Below are 17500 nucleotides of genomic sequence, written 5' to 3' on the forward strand. Positions count from 1 at the left end.
AGTCACACCTGAGTCACACCTGAGTCACACCTGAGTCACTCCTCAGTCACTCCTGAGTCACACCTGAGTCACTCCTCAGTCACTCCTGAGTCACACCTGAGTCACTCCTGAGTCACTCCTCAGTCACTCCTGAGTCACTCCTGAGTCACTCCTCAGTCACACCTGAGTCACTCCTCAGTCACTCCTCAGTCACTCCTCAGTCACTCCTCAGTCACTCCTGAGTCACTCCTCAGTCACTCCTCAGTCACTCCTGAGTCACTCCTCAGTCACACCTGAGTCACTACTGAGTCACTCCTCAGTCACTCCTCAGTCACTCCTCAGTCACTACTGAGTCACTCCTCAGTCACTCCTCAGTCACTCCTGAGTCACTCCTGAGTCACTCCTCAGTCACACCTGAGTCACTACTGAGTCACTCCTCAGTCACTCCTCAGTCACTCCTGAGTCACTCCTCAGTCACACCTGAGTCACTACTGAGTCACTCCTCAGTCACTCCTCAGTCACTCCTCAGTCACTCCTGAGTCACTCCTCAGTCACACCTGAGTCACTACTGAGTCACTCCTCAGTCACTCCTCAGTCACTCCTCAGTCACTCCTCAGTCACTCCTGAGTCACTCCTCAGTCACACCTGAGTCACTGCTGAGTCACTGCTGAGTCACTCCTGAGTCACTGCTGAGTCACTCCTCAGTCACTCCTGAGTCACACCTGAGTCACACCTGAGTCACACCTGAGTCACTCCTCAGTCACACCTGAGTCACTACTGAGTCACTCCTCAGTCACTCCTCAGTCACTCCTGAGTCACTCCTCAGTCACACCTGAGTCACTACTGAGTCACTCCTCAGTCACTCCTCAGTCACTCCTCAGTCACTCCTGAGTCACTCCTCAGTCACACCTGAGTCACTACTGAGTCACTCCTCAGTCACTCCTCAGTCACTCCTCAGTCACTCCTCAGTCACTCCTGAGTCACTCCTCAGTCACACCTGAGTCACTGCTGAGTCACTGCTGAGTCACTCCTGAGTCACTGCTGAGTCACTCCTCAGTCACTCCTGAGTCACACCTGAGTCACACCTCAGTCACACCTGAGTCACTACTGAGTCACACCTCAGTCACTCCTCAGTCACTCCTGAGTCGCTCCTGAGTCACACCTCAGTCACTCCTCAGTCACTCCTCAGTCACTCCTGAGTCACTCCTCAGTCACTCCTCAGTCACTCCTGAGTCACTCCTCAGTCACTCCTCAGTCACTCCTCAGTCACTCCTGAGTCACTCCTCAGTCACTCCTGTTCATCAGTATCAGTGTTGATTTCTAACCACCTGTCTGTCTGTCTGTCAGTGCTCTGCAGTCCATCTCTCAGACTGTCTCAGCTCTGTATCCTCACTGGGTGTCTCTGCAAACACTGGGTGAGAAACTACATCATCACATATTACACTCTGTTAAATATCAGCATGGCTGAATTCATCGATTCTGGAATGGACTTTGGTGGCAGAACAAGAAGCATAAATAATATTCAGAGGAATGTTTGTTTAAGGTCATAAAGTGACTCCCTCACTGTTAACCCTCCTTGTGCAGAAGGCGGCCCATTGGCTGAGGGCCGTGTCATGAGAGCAACAACCAATCAGCAGAGCACAAAGCAGACATGCCCGGCTCACTCTGTTGCCACCGTAACAGGTCTGGTTTATGACGAGAGGATGATGGAGCACCTGAACATGTGGGACAGGTGAGCTACCATCAGAGTGAACAGTGTTACAGATGTTTTATATATACAGTGTGTATATATATATACTGTATACATAAATATACTGTGTATGTATATATATTTACCTGTGTATATAAACAGCCTGCATAGTGAATAGATGTGCGTAGAGGTAACGTGGATGTGACTCTCTCTGCAGACATCACCCTGAACAGCCTCAGAGAATCTTTAAAATCTTCTCCAAACATCAGCAGCTGGGATTGGTCGATCGCTGCCAACGGATACCAGCTCGCTTAGCAACAGAGGAGGAGTTGTCCAGGTGTCACAGGTACATACACAATACATGTGTGTAGATATATATGTTACTTGAACCCATCAAGATTAAACAATAAACATAACAACATATATATGATATGTTGATCGTGTGTGTGTGAGAGCAGTGTACAGCACATTGAGCAGATGAAGGGCACCTCAGTGATGAAGCCCAGAGATCTGCACAAACTAGGTCACGAGTTCAACTCCATCTTCATCAACAACCAGAGCTTCCAGTCCGCTCTGCTGGCTGCTGGAGGATGTTTCACTGCTGTGGAGAGAGTCCTCACAGGACAGGTAACACTCACACACAGGTAACACACACACACACACACAGGTAACACACACACACACACAGGTAACACTCACACACAGGTAACACACACACACACACAGGTAACACTCACACAGGTAACACACACACAGGTAACACACACACAGGTAACACACACACACACACAGGTAACACTCACACAGGTAACACACTCACAGGTAACACACACACAGGTAACACACACACACACACACACACACAGGTAACACACACAGGTAACACTCACACAGGTAACACACACACAGGTAACACACACACAGGTAACACACACACACACACACACAGGTAACACTCACACAGGTAACACACACACACACAGGTAACACACACACACACAGGTAACACACTCACACAGGTAACACACTCACACAGGTAACACTCACAGGTAACACACACACACAGGTAACACACACAGGTAACACACACACACACAGGTAACACACACACACAGGTAACACACACACACACACAGGTAACACTCGCACAGGTAACACACACACACACACACTCACACAGGTAACACACACACAGGTAACACACACACAGGTAACACACACACACACAGGTAACACACACACACACAGGTAACACACTCACACAGGTAACACACTCACACAGGTAACACTCACAGGTAACACACACACACAGGTAACACACACACACACAGGTAACACACACACACAGGTAACACTCGCACAGGTAACACACACACACACACACACACACACACACAGGTAACACTCGCACAGGTAATACACACACACACACAGGTAACACTCACACAGGTAACACACACACACACAGGTAACACACACACACAGGTAACACTCACACAGGTAACACACACACACAGGTAACACACACACACAGGTAACACACACACAGGTAACACTCACACAGGTAACACACACACACAGGTAACACACACACACAGGTAACACTCGCACAGGTAACACTCACGCACAGGTAACACACGCAGGTAACACACACACACAGGTAACACACACACAGGTAACATTCACACACAGGTAACACACAGGTAACACTCACACACAGGTAACACGCACACACAGGTAACACTCACACACACACAGGTAACACTCACACACACACAGGTAACACACACACACACACAGGTAACACACACACACACACAGGTAACACACACACAGGTAACACTCACACAGGTAACACTCACACAGGTAACATTCACACACAGGTAACACGCACTCAGTATAAATACTACAGTAGTTGCTGTACAGTATATATACTACAGTATAAATACTACAGTACCTGCTGTACAGTATAGGAACAGACGTGTACCTGTCCGTCTCTCAGGTGAGTAATGGCGTGGCCATCGTTCGTCCTCCTGGTCATCACGCAGAGAGAGATTCTCCGTGTGGTTTCTGTTTCTTCAACACGGCAGCTCTCGCTGCTCGCCATGCCCAGAAAATATCCCATGATGCACCTCTGCGAGTCCTCATCCTGGACTGGGACGTTCACCACGGCAACGGGACGCAGCACATGTTCGAGGACGACGACAGGTGAGTGTGACGAGACTGAAGTAAAGTGAATGGATGCAAAGATTTATGGTGAACATTAAAGTAAAGTAAAGTGATGTACAATGAATGAAAGTGAAGTGTTTTCTCTCTGTCTCCAGTGTCCTGTACATCTCCCTCCATCGCTATGACAACGGGACGTTCTTCCCGTCTTCGGAAGACGCCGCCCCCGACAGGGTGGGTGTTTCCAAGGGGGCGGGGTTTAACGTCAACGTGGCGTGGAGCGGTGGGCGGATGGGAGACTCGGACTACCTCGCTGCCTTTCACAGTGTGGTCATGCCGATCGCCACCGAGGTACACAGAAACACAGAAACGCACACTTCAGTGATGGAGTCCTCTGATCTGGGGTCAGGCTGTGATGTTAGGGGTCAGTCTGTGATGTTAGCGGTGATGTTAGGGGAAGCTATAATCTGGTACAGTGCATCGAATGGAGACATTTATGTTTAAACTGTACATGGTCCCTTTTAAATAAATTTAATTAATTAATTAATGCTTCAACGTGGAAAGAAAATACATTGATATACCGTGAAACCGCCAGAATCTTACAAAATACCGTGATATGCATTTTAGGTCATACCGCCCAGCCCTCTGTCTGGGGGTCGGTCTGTGGTGGTCTGGGGGTCGGTCTGCGATGGTCTGGGGGTCGGTCTGCGATGGTCTGGGCGTCGGTCTGCGATGGTCTGGGCGTCGGTCTGCGATGGTCTGGGCGTCGGTCTGCGATGGTCTGGGCGTCGGTCTGCGATGGTCTGGGCGTCGGTCTGCGATGGTCTGGGGGTCGGTCTGCGATGGTCTGGGCGTCGGTCTGCGATGGTCTGGGCGTCGGTCTGCGATGGTCTGGGCGTCGGTCTGCGATGGTCTGGGCGTCGGTCTGCGATGGTCTGGGCGTCGGTCTGCGATGGTCTGGGCGTCGGTCTGTGATGGTCTGGGCGTCGGTCTGCGATGGTCTGGGCGTCGGTCTGCGATGGTCTGGGCGTTAACAGGGTTCCAAACAGAGAAGAACCCATCTATGTCTCCTCGGAGAACATGTGTGAGCCTTTCCAGTGGGATTAACTGAAGAACATTATAGAGCCAACTTGAAACAGATGGTTTTGTATCATCTAGCCAGTGCTGTAAGATTGATAACCGTGCACAGTACCATAGAATACTGAGGGTTCTTTGACATCTGTTTAATACAGGTGAGGCAGCGTCTGGGCCTAGGATGCATTGTAGAGGATTGAGCTCAATAGTACATTGTGTTATGGAGGATAATTGGTTCCCAATTTCAACCCAAAATGTGTGAATTACCGGGCAGAGCCACATTAAGTGCACGTAGGTGCCTACATGCTGCTTGCATCTTACACATCCAGAGCAGTCCGTGTCATATTTGCTCCTGCACTATGGGGTAGTTTGTAATTTATGTCTGATCTTAAACTGAGTTTCTTGGGATTTGTAATTGCTACATATTCTTTTGCTATTAAACATGATTGTTTTCCATTGGCGATCTGTGATTGCAGTTTTAATATCTCGTTCCCATGATTGCCTGCAGCTGTGAGTACTTATATTGCTTCAAGAAAACTGTTTATGGTAAATGTAACTTGTTTTTTTCCTCTTCAGCTGACAGACCTGGTGGATGATTGTCTCTATCTGCTCTGGTCCATGACCTTCCTTATATTCGGCTCTAGAGTTTAAGAAACTGCGTATTTGTAAAAATCAGAAGGAGTGAGTCTTGGGTAGCCCGTACTCTTCCTGAAGTTGATTGAATGATTTCATCGTGCCACCTTTATAGAGATCATTTATCACCTTAATCACATATGTGTTCCATTCTTTAAAACCAGAGTCCATGCAGGAAGGAGTAAAATCTGGGTTATTAACAATCGGTGCATAAAAAGAGTATCTTCTATTGTTGGAGAATGCCTTCTTTACCTCTATCCATGTGCTTAGGATGTTACTTATTATAAAGTTCTCCCTAATGCTCGATGCTCGTTTAACTTTATTTAAGAATGGTATGCTTGACAATGAAAATGTGTTACATCCTTGCAATTTGAAGTCTAACCATATTGATTTGGGGTCTTGTGCCACCCATTCTGATACATTCTTCAGTTGTATAGACCAGTGATAGTATTGAACGTTTGGTACTGCTAGACCCCCATTTACCACTGGCAGTTGAAGTTTCTCCAGCCTCATTTTAGGACATTTGTTTTTCCAGATAAACTTAGATATGCTCCTATGCAGGTCTTTAAAAAAGCTACTTGGGATGTCATTCGGTATCATTTGTTTACAAAGAAATAGCAGTATATCGTCCGCATATAATGAAATAATGTGCTCCATTTTCCCACTGTTAATACCACTAATTTGTGGGTTTGTTCTAATAGCCTCGGCCAGAGGTTCAATGGCAGTGGAAAACAGAAGTGGGGACAGTGGACAACCTTGGCGAGTGCCACGCCCGAGAGTGAACCGGGCTGAAGTGAGACCGTTGGCCATAACCATTGCTTGTGGAGAGGTGTACAGTAACTTTACCCAACTTATAAATGTATTACCCAGAGAGAAACTTTCCAAAACGTTGAACATATATTTCCTTTCGATTCGATCGAACGCTTTCTCAGCGTCTAAGGAAACCACCATCGAATCTAGAGGTTTATTTTTGGCATATTGGATGACCCCCGACAGACGCCTCACATTAGTGTAGGAGTGGCGACCTTGCACAAATCCTGTTTGGTCAGGCCCGATGATGGTGGGTAGGATGGGGTCGAGTCTTTTAGCTAAGAGCTTGGCCAATATTTAGTTTTCCACACATTGCAGACTAATTGGTCTCTATGAGGAAGGTTCCTCTGGATTTTTACCTGGCTTTGGTATTAAGGCAATTGACGCCATCTGTGTTGATTCAGGTAGCTTTTGATTCAGGAGGGAATATTCGTACATTTTACTTAAGAGTGGAATAAAAATGTCTTTGAATGTTTTCTATATTTCTGGGGGAAAGCCGTCTGGGCCAGCTGCTTTCCCAGAAGGAATGTCATGAATATCTTCCTCTATCTCTGTACATGTAATTGGCTTATTTAGAGCCAGTTGTTGATCATTAATTTGTGGAAGGTTTAAATGTTCTAAAAAGCTTTTTATTTGAGAGTCGCTTTTATTTATTTCTGATGTATAAAGTGATTTGTAATAATTGGTAAATATAGCATTGATCTCTTCAGATTTAAAACAATGTTCTCTGCTCGAAGGTTTTCAGGCATGAGACAGAGTTATGACTTATGGTTGCTTAAAAGTTCAGAGTAACTTTCCTGGTTTGTTCCCATATTCATACAACTTTTGTTTTTTGGAAAATAATAGTTTCTCAGTTTGTTGGGAGATTAAGGTATTCAGAGCAATATTACAACAGACATTTTTTCGTAGTTTTCTTTATTTGGATGCTGTTTATGCTTCTGTTCACAACTTAGTAATTCTGCCTCGAGGTTTTTCTGTTCAGATATAATTTTCTTCTTTTTTCTGCTGCAAAATGAAATAATTAGCCCTCTCAAATATACTTTAGTAGTTTCCCAGAGTATGGATGGATTTACAGAACCGTTGTCGTTAATTTCCAAGAACACAGAAAGCTCTTTCCTCATGTAATCGCAGAATTCTGGGTCTGATAAGATGGCTTTATTGCATTGCCAGTTATAGGTGTATACCGGGCTTTGCAAAGTTAAAATGAGACTAATTGGGGCGTGGTCTGATACATGAATTGAACCAATCCTACAATTTAGAACTGAGGATGCTAATGTACGTGGAATAAGGAAGTAATCTAGTCTAGAATAAGAGTTCTGGGGATTTGAGTAGAATGTAAAGTCTTTCACTGTGGGGTCTACCCATCCCATTTATCTTGACAATAGTTTTAGAACTCTTACTTAAACATTTAGCCTCTGGAGATCGATCTAAATTAGGATTCAAGATGTAGTTCCAGTCTCTCCCAATAATGATATTTAGAGATTTATAAGAGGTCGTCAATTCAGCAAGCCTGGTAAAAAAGTCTGGTGGTGAGTTCGGTGGGCGTAGACATTCACAATAACAATATGTTCTCCATATAGATCACCTTGAATTAATACAGAGCAGCCGTTTGGGTCTCAATGACGAGGTAATTCTTTCCTCATAATAATCGCCACTCCTCTACTTCTGGTGGAATAAGATGCAGAACACAGCTGAGCTACCAGTCTTTGTTCAGCTCATCATGCTGCTCCTTGCTTTAACGGGTCTCCTGCAGTAAAGCTATATCTGCACTCTCCTTTTTAAGGTAGTTCAATATTTTCATCTTTTTGGTTGGATGATTAGCACCTTTGATATTCCAGCTGTGGATTGTCAATTCTTCAGATCTTGGCATTATGAATATATAATTGAGGGAAAGGTCATTTGCTGAGCTGTTATTAATTCCATGTTGGTCGGTTTGTCGTAAATAGACCGTGTTTTGACCCTTAGAGGCATAAGTGGAAGATGATGATATAAATCACAATATAAACAAATAAAAAAATCTACGAAAATACAAAACATGAAAGACAACATATTCCCCTTGCCCCCCCTAAAGCTCCAGCTTGTGGAGTTTCCAGATGAGCTCCTACCGCTCACTCTGCATACTCCATGTGAAGCACAGCCACAACCTTCATGCAGCTGTTTCTCACTTCCTACTTTCTTTTACAATAGTAACAAATCAGTATTACCGACTAAGTCTGTTCTCAGTGAGAACCGTAAAGGAAAAGCAAGAACGAACACAAAGAACAAATAAATGGAGAAGAATATGACACACTGGCTTTCAGTTAGTCCTCATAGTTATAGTGTTCAGTGTCCGATGAACAACCCTTTTCTTTGACAAAGTTATGGCCCACACATGCCACACACATTATGTTTGCGTATGTAGGCCGATAGGTTCTCATTTATTTTTGCTGCATTTAAAGATCCAGTGTGTTGCTCTTTACCCTCAACGTCAGATGCTCTGTGTTTCTATTTCTAGAAATCAAAAAGGAAAATAAATGAAAGAGGGAGGGATATCATTAGGGGAGTTAATCGTCTGCTTATCCATACGTTTGCTGGTTCCTCTGCATCCTTGGGATTGTGAAACAGTCGATGCGGAGAACGGAGGATATAGAAGCGAGTATTCCATGTTCATATCCCGAAGTTTGTTTTTGATGTGGTCAAGCTCACGCCGCTGCTTCGAGAGCTCTGCGCTGTCGTCGGGTAGAAGTGGATCCTGGTGTTGTTGATGAGGAGCTCTCCCTTTAGTCTGGAAAGGCCAAGAGTTTTCACTTTATCCTGGAAACCCAGGAAGCTTCCCAGGACCGGCCTTGGACCGGTTGAGCGTGTGTTGTGGTTCCTCTGTGTGGGGCTGAGTGAGCTCTCTCCATTACCGTGTTCCTGACCCGAGAGGTGTCGGGTCAGCTGCTGCACCAACCTTCTGCCTCTTCTGGACCTTCAACCATCCCAATGGTGGAGAGTCTGCTGTAATCCTCCATTGAGTCGCCTTCTGCTTCAGGCAACTCTTTTCTTCTTCAATGTGGCTGATGCGGGTTTTGAAGTCCTCCATGTTGTCTTGGTTGCACTGCAGTGATTTGGTCGCCCAGAATTTCTAGTTTGGTGGTTACCTCTCCCACCGCCCTATTAATGGTTTTTGTAGAATCATCAAGCCGTGATATGAAGTCAGATTCACACTGGCTGATCGCGTCCATTAGCGACTGAAGGGAGACTTGGCTTTGGTCCGCCATCGTCTCGCTTTAGATATCAGAGGTTTGTTTCACCAGTAATCAGATACTTGTGCAGTAGTTTAAAGGTAGGACGTCCGTGCAGTCTGGGATGTGTTTGGGGAGAGAGTTCCAGAGGGAGGGGCAGCTGTGGAGAAGGCTCGGTCCATGTCCGGTGCTTGTCCTGAGTGGAAGGACAGGAGGCATCAGAGGAGCGGCGGTGTGGTGGTGGAGCAGCTCGCTCGTTCTCTGCTAGTTATGGTTCCGTTCCTCACATTCTCTCTACAGTTTAACCCGGGTCTGGTTCTGGTGTCGGCCGGTTTCGATGCCGCTCGAGGAGATCCACTGGGTGGATATCATGTGACCCCTGAGGGATACGCCCACCTCACACACCTGCTGATGTCACTGGCTGGGGGGCGGGTCCTGCTCATCCTGGAGGTACACACATAAGACACACGTTGCATGAATGTAAAGTGAAGTAAGTTGAAGTGACCTGTCTGTCTCTCTCAGGGAGGTTATAACCTGTCGTCCATCTCTGACTCCATGGCGATGTGCACCAGTGTGTTGCTAGGAGACCCTCCTCCCTCCTTAGTGACTCCCCCCCCCCCTCCTCATCACAGCGCCATGGTAACGATCAATGAGGTCATCCGACACCACGCCCCCTACTGGATGTCGCTGAGGATACGCAGTCAGTACAGGACTTCATCTGTTGTATATGAATTGATCCTGTTTAGTTTCAAGTCAACACATCTGACATTCCCGTTTCATTCAGTCTCAGAGTCGCTGCGATCGTCTCTGCCGGCCCTGAAGCATCGTCGTTCTAAAGGAAAGGGCAGGAAGTCCGACACAAGCAACCCAAACAAACCTCCGCTGCCCTCTGCAGGCCTGGAGGCCGTCACGGTAAATGTACATCTGAGATGAACCTCCGAAGGAAAAAAACAACGAGATCTGATTTTTGTGTTTTTCGTCCGATCAGACGGAGCCCAGCCTCGAGCAGCTCACTCAGGGATTGGCCGGTTTGGACATCAGTCAAACCTCAGCCGATCACACTCCTGCTACATCCAACGCGGTCGGCGGGGCCAGACCGAAGGTCCGCCTCGGCGAAGAGGAGGTCACGTGTAAAGGGACACCTGAGCAGAGCCAATCAGCAGAGAGCACGCTGCTGCAGCCTCAGGTGAGCAGGAAGTCTGATGGTGTCGCATTATGGAGATGTCTCGTCTGTCTCTTGGACGTCTCGTCTGTCTCGCTGGTGTCTCGTCTGTGTCGCAGACGTCTCGTCTGTCTGTCTCACGGGCGTCTCGTCTGTCTGTCTCGCGGGCGTCTCGTCTGTCTCACTTGCGTCTTGTCTGTCTGTCTCACGGCCGTCTCGTCTGTCTGTCTCACGGGCGTCTTGTCTGTCTCGCGGGCGTCTCGTCTGTCTCGCTGGTGTCTCGTCTGTGTCGCGGACGTCTCGTCTGTCTGTCTCGCGGGCGTCTCGTCTGTCTCACTTGCGTCTTGTCTGTCTGTCTCACGGCCGTCTCGTCTGTCTGTCTCACGGGCGTCTCGTCTGTCTGTCTCACGGCCGTCTCGTCTGTGTCGCTGGCGTCTTGTCTGTCTATCTAACGGGCGTCTCGTCTGTGTCGCTGGCGTCTTGTCTGTCTGTCTAACGGGCGTCTCGTCTGTCTGTCTCGCTGGCGTCTCGTCTGTCTCACGGGCGTCTCGTCTGTGTCGCTGGCGTCTCGTCTGTCTCGCGGGCGTCTCGTCTGTCTCACGGGCGTCTCGTATGTCTCGCTGGCGTCTCGTTTGTCTGTCTCGCTGGCGTCTCGTCTGTGTCGCTGGCGTCTCGTCTGTCTCACTTGCGTCTTGTCTGTCTGTCTCACGGCCGTCTCGTCTGTCTGTCTCACGGGCGTCTTGTCTGTCTCGCGGGCGTCTCGTCTGTCTCGCTGGTGTCTCGTCTGTGTCGCGGACGTCTCGTCTGTCTGTCTCGCGGGCGTCTCGTCTGTCTCACTTGCGTCTTGTCTGTCTGTCTCACGGCCGTCTCGTCTGTCTGTCTCACGGGCGTCTCGTCTGTCTGTCTCACGGCCGTCTCGTCTGTGTCGCTGGCGTCTCGTCTGTCTGTCTCACGGGCGTCTCGTCTGTGTCGCTGGCGTCTCGTCTGTGTCGCTGGCGTCTCGTCTGTCTCGCGGGCGTCTCGTCTGTCTCGCTGGCGTCTCGTCTGTCTGTCTCGCTGGCGTCTCGTCTGTGTCGCTGGCGTCTCGTCTGTCTGTCTCGCGGGTGTCTCGTCTGTCTCGCGGGCGTCTCGTCTGTCTCGCGGGCGTCTCGTCTGTCTCGCGGGCGTCTCGTCTGTCTCGCGGGCGTCTCGTATGACTCGCGGGCGTCTCGTCTGTCTCGCGGGCGTCTCTTCTGTCTCGCTGGCGTCTCGTCTGTCTGTCTCGCTGGCGTCTCGTCTGTCTCGCGGGCATCTCGTCTGTCTGTCTCGCTGGCGTCTCGTCTGTCTCGCGGGCGTCTCGTCTGTCTCGCGGGCATCTCGTATGTCTCGCGGGCGTCTCGTCTGTCTCGCGGGCGTCTCGTCTGTCTGTCTCGCTGGCGTCTCGTCTGTCTCACGGGTGTCTCATCTGTCTCGCTGGCGTCTCGTCTGTCTCGCGGGCATCTCGTCTGTCTCGCGGGCGTCTCGTCTGTCTCGCTGGCGTCTCGTCTGTCTCATGGTTGTCTCATCTGTGTCGCTGGCGTCTCGTCTGTCTCACGGGCGTCTCGTCTCGTCTGTCTCGCTGGCGTCTCGTCTGTCTCGCGGTCGTCTCGTCTGTCTGTCTCGTCTGTCTGTCTCACGGGTGTCTCATCTGTGTTGCTGGCGTCTCGTCTGTCTCGCGGGCGTCTCGTCTGCGTCGCTTGTGTCTCGTCTGTCTGTCTCACGGGTGTCTCGTCTGTGTCGCTGGCGTCTCGTCTGTCTCGCTGGCGTCTCGTCTGTCTCGCGGGCGTCTCGTCTGTCTCGCTGACGTCTCGGCTGATGTCTCGTCTGTCTCGCTGATGTCTTGTCTGTCTGTCTCGCGGACGTATCGTCGGTCTCGCGGACGTCTCGTCTGTCTCGCGGCTGTCTCGTCTGTCTCGCGGACGTCTCGTCTGGCGCCTTGTGTATTTTAAACTTTATTGACCCTTCACAGGCTGTTGCCGTGGCAGCACCAGAGTCGGTTGCCCCTGACGATGAGGCTGCTGTTGGAGCGGGGGCGGAGCCAGAGACAGAGGGAGCGTGTGGTTGGTCGAAACCTGAGACGTCTCTGGAGCTGATGTGTGGAGGACAGACAGATGTCAGGACATTCATTTATTTTATTTAATAATTATAAACATACTGTCTCTCTCTCTGTCTTCATATCACTCACCTGTCTCTCTTTCTGTCTTTATGTCACTCACCTGTCTGTCTCTCTGTCTTCTTATCACTCACCTGTCTCTCTGTCTGTCTTTATGTCACTCACCTGTCTCTCTGTCTGTCTTTATGTCACCCACCTGTCTCTGTCTGTCTTTATGTCACTCACCTGTCTGTCTCTCTGTCTTCATATCACTCACCTGTCTCTCTGTCTGTCTTTATGTCACTCACCTGTCTCTCTGTCTGTCTTTATGTCACTCACCTGTCTCTCTCTGTCTTTATGTCACTCACCTGTCTCTCTGTCTTTATATCACTCACCTGTCTCTCTGTCTGTCTATATGTCACTCACCTGTCTCTGTCTGTCTTTATGTCACTCACCTGTCTCTGTCTGTCTTTGTCACTCACCTGTCTCTGTCTGTCTTTATGTCACTCACCTGTCTCTGTCTTTATGTCACTCACCTGTCTCTCTGTCTGTCTTTATGTCACTCACCTGTCTCTCTGTCTGTCTTTATGTCACTCACCTGTCTCTGTCTGTCTTTATGTCACTCACCTGTCTCTGTCTGTCTTTATGTCACTCACCTGTCTCTCTGTCTGTCTTTATGTCACTCACCTGTCTCTGTCTGTCTTTATGTCACTCACCTGTCTCTGTCTGTCTTTATGTCACTCACCTGTCTCTCTGTCTGTCTTTATGTCACTCACCTGTCTCTGTCTTCATATCACTCACCTGTCTCTGTCTGTCTTTATGTCACTCACCTGTCTCTGTCTTCATATCACTCACCTGTCTCTGTCTGTCTTTATGTCACTCACCTGTTTCTCTGTCTGTCTTTATGTCACTCACCTGTCTCTGTCTGTCTTTATGTCACTCACCTGTCTCTGTCTGTCTTTATGTCACTCACCTGTCTCTGTCTTCATATCACTCACCTGTCTCTGTCTGTCTTTATGTCACTCACCTGTCTCTCTGTCTGTCTTTATGTCACTCACCTGTCTCTGTCTGTCTTTATGTCACTCACCTGTCTCTGTCTGTCTTTATGTCACTCACCTGTCTCTGTCTGTCTTTATGTCACTCACCTGTCTCTGTCTTTATATCACTCACCTGTCTCTGTCTTTATGTCACTCACCTGTCTCTGTATTTATGTCACTCACCTGTCTGTCTCTCTGTCTTTATATCACTCACCTGTCTGTCTTCATATCACTCACCTGTCTGTCTCTCTGTCTTTATATCACTCACCTGTCTGTCTTTATGTCACTCACCTGTCTCTGTCTTTATATCACTCACCTGTCTCTGTCTTTATGTCACTCACCTGTCTCTGTCTTTATGTCACTCACCTGTCTGTCAATCTGTCTTTATATCACTCACCTGTCTCTCTGTCTGTCTTCATATCACTCACCTGTCTGTCTCTCTGTCTTTATATCACTCACCTGTCTGTCTTTATGTCACTCACCTGTCTCTGTCTTTATATCACTCACCTGTCTCTGTCTTTATGTCACTCACCTGTCTCTGTCTTTATATCACTCACCTGTCTCTCTGTCTGTCTTCATATCACTCACCTGTCTGTCTCTCTGTCTTTATATCACTCACCTGTCTCTGTCTGTCTTTATGTCACTCACCTGTCTCTCTCTCTGTCTTCATATCACTCACCTGTCTGTCTCTGTCTGTGTCTTCAGACCCCTCTGTACGTGGTGGACCCTCTGTCCTGGTGTCCTCACCTGGATGCTGTTAAGCCCCTCCCCCCCTCAGGTATAGATGTCTTCCAGTCGTGTCAGGACTGCGGCTCCGGCGCTGAGAACTGGACCTGTCTCACCTGCTACCAGGTGACCTGTATCACCTGTCCATCACAGACTCTGTCTCAGCCGTTGATGATGTCATGCATCTCACCTGTTGTCCTTCCTGTTTCAGGTGTTGTGTGGTCGTTATGTAAATGAGCACATGGTGACTCACGGCGTTGTGTCTGAACACCCGATGGTTCTGAGCTCCTGTGACCTGTCTGTGTGGTGCTACCTGTGTGAGTCCTACGTCCACCACCAGGTGAGTCCTCATTCTGTGTTCTTAGGGCCCGCGCACCGCCGGAGTCTTCTTCTCATGTTTATTGTTGTCGTATGTGTTTCATCGCAAAAAGGAGGTGCTTGGGATATTGGAAAGTTTGTGAAATTTGCCGCGCAAGCCAGAATTTGCGAAAATTGCAGTGTGATTGGGGTGTCCAGCTGCTCGATAGCGCCCCCTATTGAGTAGCCCCAACATCGGGTTTCACCTAGCTGTATGAAATGTGGTAGGTATGTGGATCGTGATGGGACGCACAAAAAATCCTCTTGGAATTTTTCTCTGAACCAAACAGGAAGTCGGCCATTTTTTATTTTATGACGTTTTTTGACCATTTCAAGGCGTCGTACTTTAACGAACTCCTCCCAGAGACTTCAGATTTACAGTTTTGACAAAGTACAGTCGAGTTACAACAGCTTGATGGATGATGGTGAACCACACCAAGTCCATGTTGTTCACGGACTCTGAACCCAACCACAAGTCAGCCATTTTGAATTTATTATGAATTTCTAGTGTCGCTTTTCCCATTTCCAGGTGCTGTACTACGAACTCCTCTTAGGGAATTAATCCGATCACCTTAGAATTTGGTCAGAACAATCTAAAGACTTTAGTGATTAAAAGTTACTAAAAGCTTTAGGTTTCATCGAACGACGTGGATATGGTGTGATGGCCATTTTACATGGCTCGCCATCATCCATCAAGCTGTTGTAACTCGACTGTACTTTGTCAAAACTGTCCCCAAACTTGACATGCTTGTTGACTGTCACGGCTTCAGGACTTCTGCATGCCAATATTAACTCATTGTCATAGCGCCACCTACTGATAAGTACGGACGTAAGCAGGATTCTATAACTACAGCGGCCCAAACACTGAACTTATTGAAAGGGTTCGTGGGCACAGCATGAGAAAAAGACTTCTCTGATCTAAAGGTGTGCAAACTAAGATGCTTGGAGAGCAAACGTTAGATAACAGTCATTCTCAAACCATGTCAGTGGCATCAGTACAAATGATCTGTCCAGAGCTTCTTCATGGCAATCAGGTTAAATGTTACAATGAATGCTTCACACTACAATCTAAAGTTACAGAAGAAATGAAAACAGTGAGATGAAAGTGTTCAAGTAACAGCAAATGGCACGACTGTTCTGTTAACGTTCATGTAAGTCCAAATCCAATCAGCAGGGAGTTGAACCCATCCCAGTAAACTGACAGTCTGTGATGTTACAAACACTGAAGCACATTCACACGTTCATCTTCTTCATGCTCTTTGACGGCTCACATTGATGATTGTATCGGAGGCTTCAGACCTGGCAACATGAGCTCGATCACCAGAGTGATGCACGGCCGCCTCGCCCACAGGGATGCAGGACCCTCGGTCAATGTCGCTCGCTGCTTTCATGTTTATTGTTCTACATAACCTTTTGTTATTATGAATATTAATTCATTATTTTAGAACAATGAAATTAAACTTTGTTCTTCAGATTCTGTTAGAAGCTAAAAACGCTGCTCACTGCTCCAAGTTTGGAGAAGAGATCCCTCCATGGAGCTGAGAGGAGGAGGAGGAGATGAAGAGGAGGAGGACACAGTGTACAGCACACATTAAACAATGCATTCATGAAGAAATATGACGTGATTGAGGAGAAAGTTAAAACATGAATCATCCAGTTTATTAGTTTGGAAAGTTTCTGATCTCGAAACAACATTTTAGATTCAACATCAACTTTATTCAAACTGTTTCAATTCAAACGGACACAACTGAGTTCTGCTGTTTCTTCACTTCAGCAATGAAATAGTGTCCACACACTGTTGCATTGTGGGAAATGGTAGACGAGGTGACCTGGTCTGATTCATTCGGGAGATTATTTAAATCAATACGACAAAGTGATGATTTATACTACGTGTATACTCTGTGTGTACATGTACACATACTACATAGTCTACATGTACACATACTATATGTAGTATGTGTACATGTAGTATACATGCTATATGTACTACATGTATGTATGTAGTAGATATACTACATGTAGTATGTATGAATTAGATCTACTACATGCAGTAGATCTACTACATGTAGTATATCTACTACATACATACTACATGTAGTATGTATGTAGTAGATATACTACATGTAGTAGATCTACTACATGTAGTATGTAGTAGATCTACTACATGTAGTAGATCTACTACATGTAGTAGATCTACTACATGTAGTAGATCTACTACATGTAGTAGATCTACTACATACATACTACATGTAGTATGTATGTAGTAGATATACTACATGTACAATGATTAAACAATAATCATTAAAGTTCAGTCAATGAGATCATTCAAGCAGGAAGTGAGAAAATAAGAGCTTTATTCTGTCAGAACTTGTTATTTGACTTTAAAATGATTTTGAAAGTTGATAAATGATCTTATCTTGATGATCAGAGTTTGTTTGTTTGTTTGTTTTATTACCATTAAAATGTTTGTGTGTGTTTTTCTGTCACTTATGAATAATTAACTGTGTGAAGGAGAATTGTTTATCATCAGTTTCATGAAGAACAATAAAT

The 17500-nt window shown here is 47.1% G+C and overlaps 1 protein-coding gene across 3 annotated transcripts in view; it reads left to right on the forward strand.

Moving 5' to 3' along the window:
• Window positions 1-16870, forward strand: part of hdac6 (histone deacetylase 6) — a 51141-nt gene extending 34271 nt beyond the window's left edge. For 2 of the 3 annotated variants that reach the window (XM_079273566.1, XM_079273568.1), the window contains 14 exons: window positions 1327-1394; window positions 1564-1711; window positions 1887-2015; window positions 2128-2296; window positions 3672-3877; window positions 3994-4186; window positions 9859-10008; window positions 10081-10258; window positions 10343-10470; window positions 10547-10744; window positions 12708-12851; window positions 14573-14719; window positions 14805-14933; window positions 16424-16870. In XM_079273566.1, coding sequence (XP_079129692.1) covers window positions 1327-1394; window positions 1564-1711; window positions 1887-2015; window positions 2128-2296; window positions 3672-3877; window positions 3994-4186; window positions 9859-10008; window positions 10081-10258; window positions 10343-10470; window positions 10547-10744; window positions 12708-12851; window positions 14573-14719; window positions 14805-14933; window positions 16424-16492 — 2056 coding nt within the window. In that variant the 3' untranslated portion in view covers window positions 16493-16870. The remainder of the gene's footprint in view (window positions 1-1326; window positions 1395-1563; window positions 1712-1886; window positions 2016-2127; window positions 2297-3671; window positions 3878-3993; window positions 4187-9858; window positions 10009-10080; window positions 10259-10342; window positions 10471-10546; window positions 10745-12707; window positions 12852-14572; window positions 14720-14804; window positions 14934-16423) is intronic. The other variant, XM_079273567.1, reaches the window with a different exon arrangement.
• Window positions 16871-17500: the final 630 nt, after the last annotated feature.

The sequence above is a fragment of the Melanostigma gelatinosum genome (genome assembly GCF_949748355.1).
Source record: "Melanostigma gelatinosum genome assembly, chromosome: 8".
Lineage (NCBI taxonomy): Eukaryota > Metazoa > Chordata > Actinopteri > Perciformes > Zoarcidae > Melanostigma > Melanostigma gelatinosum.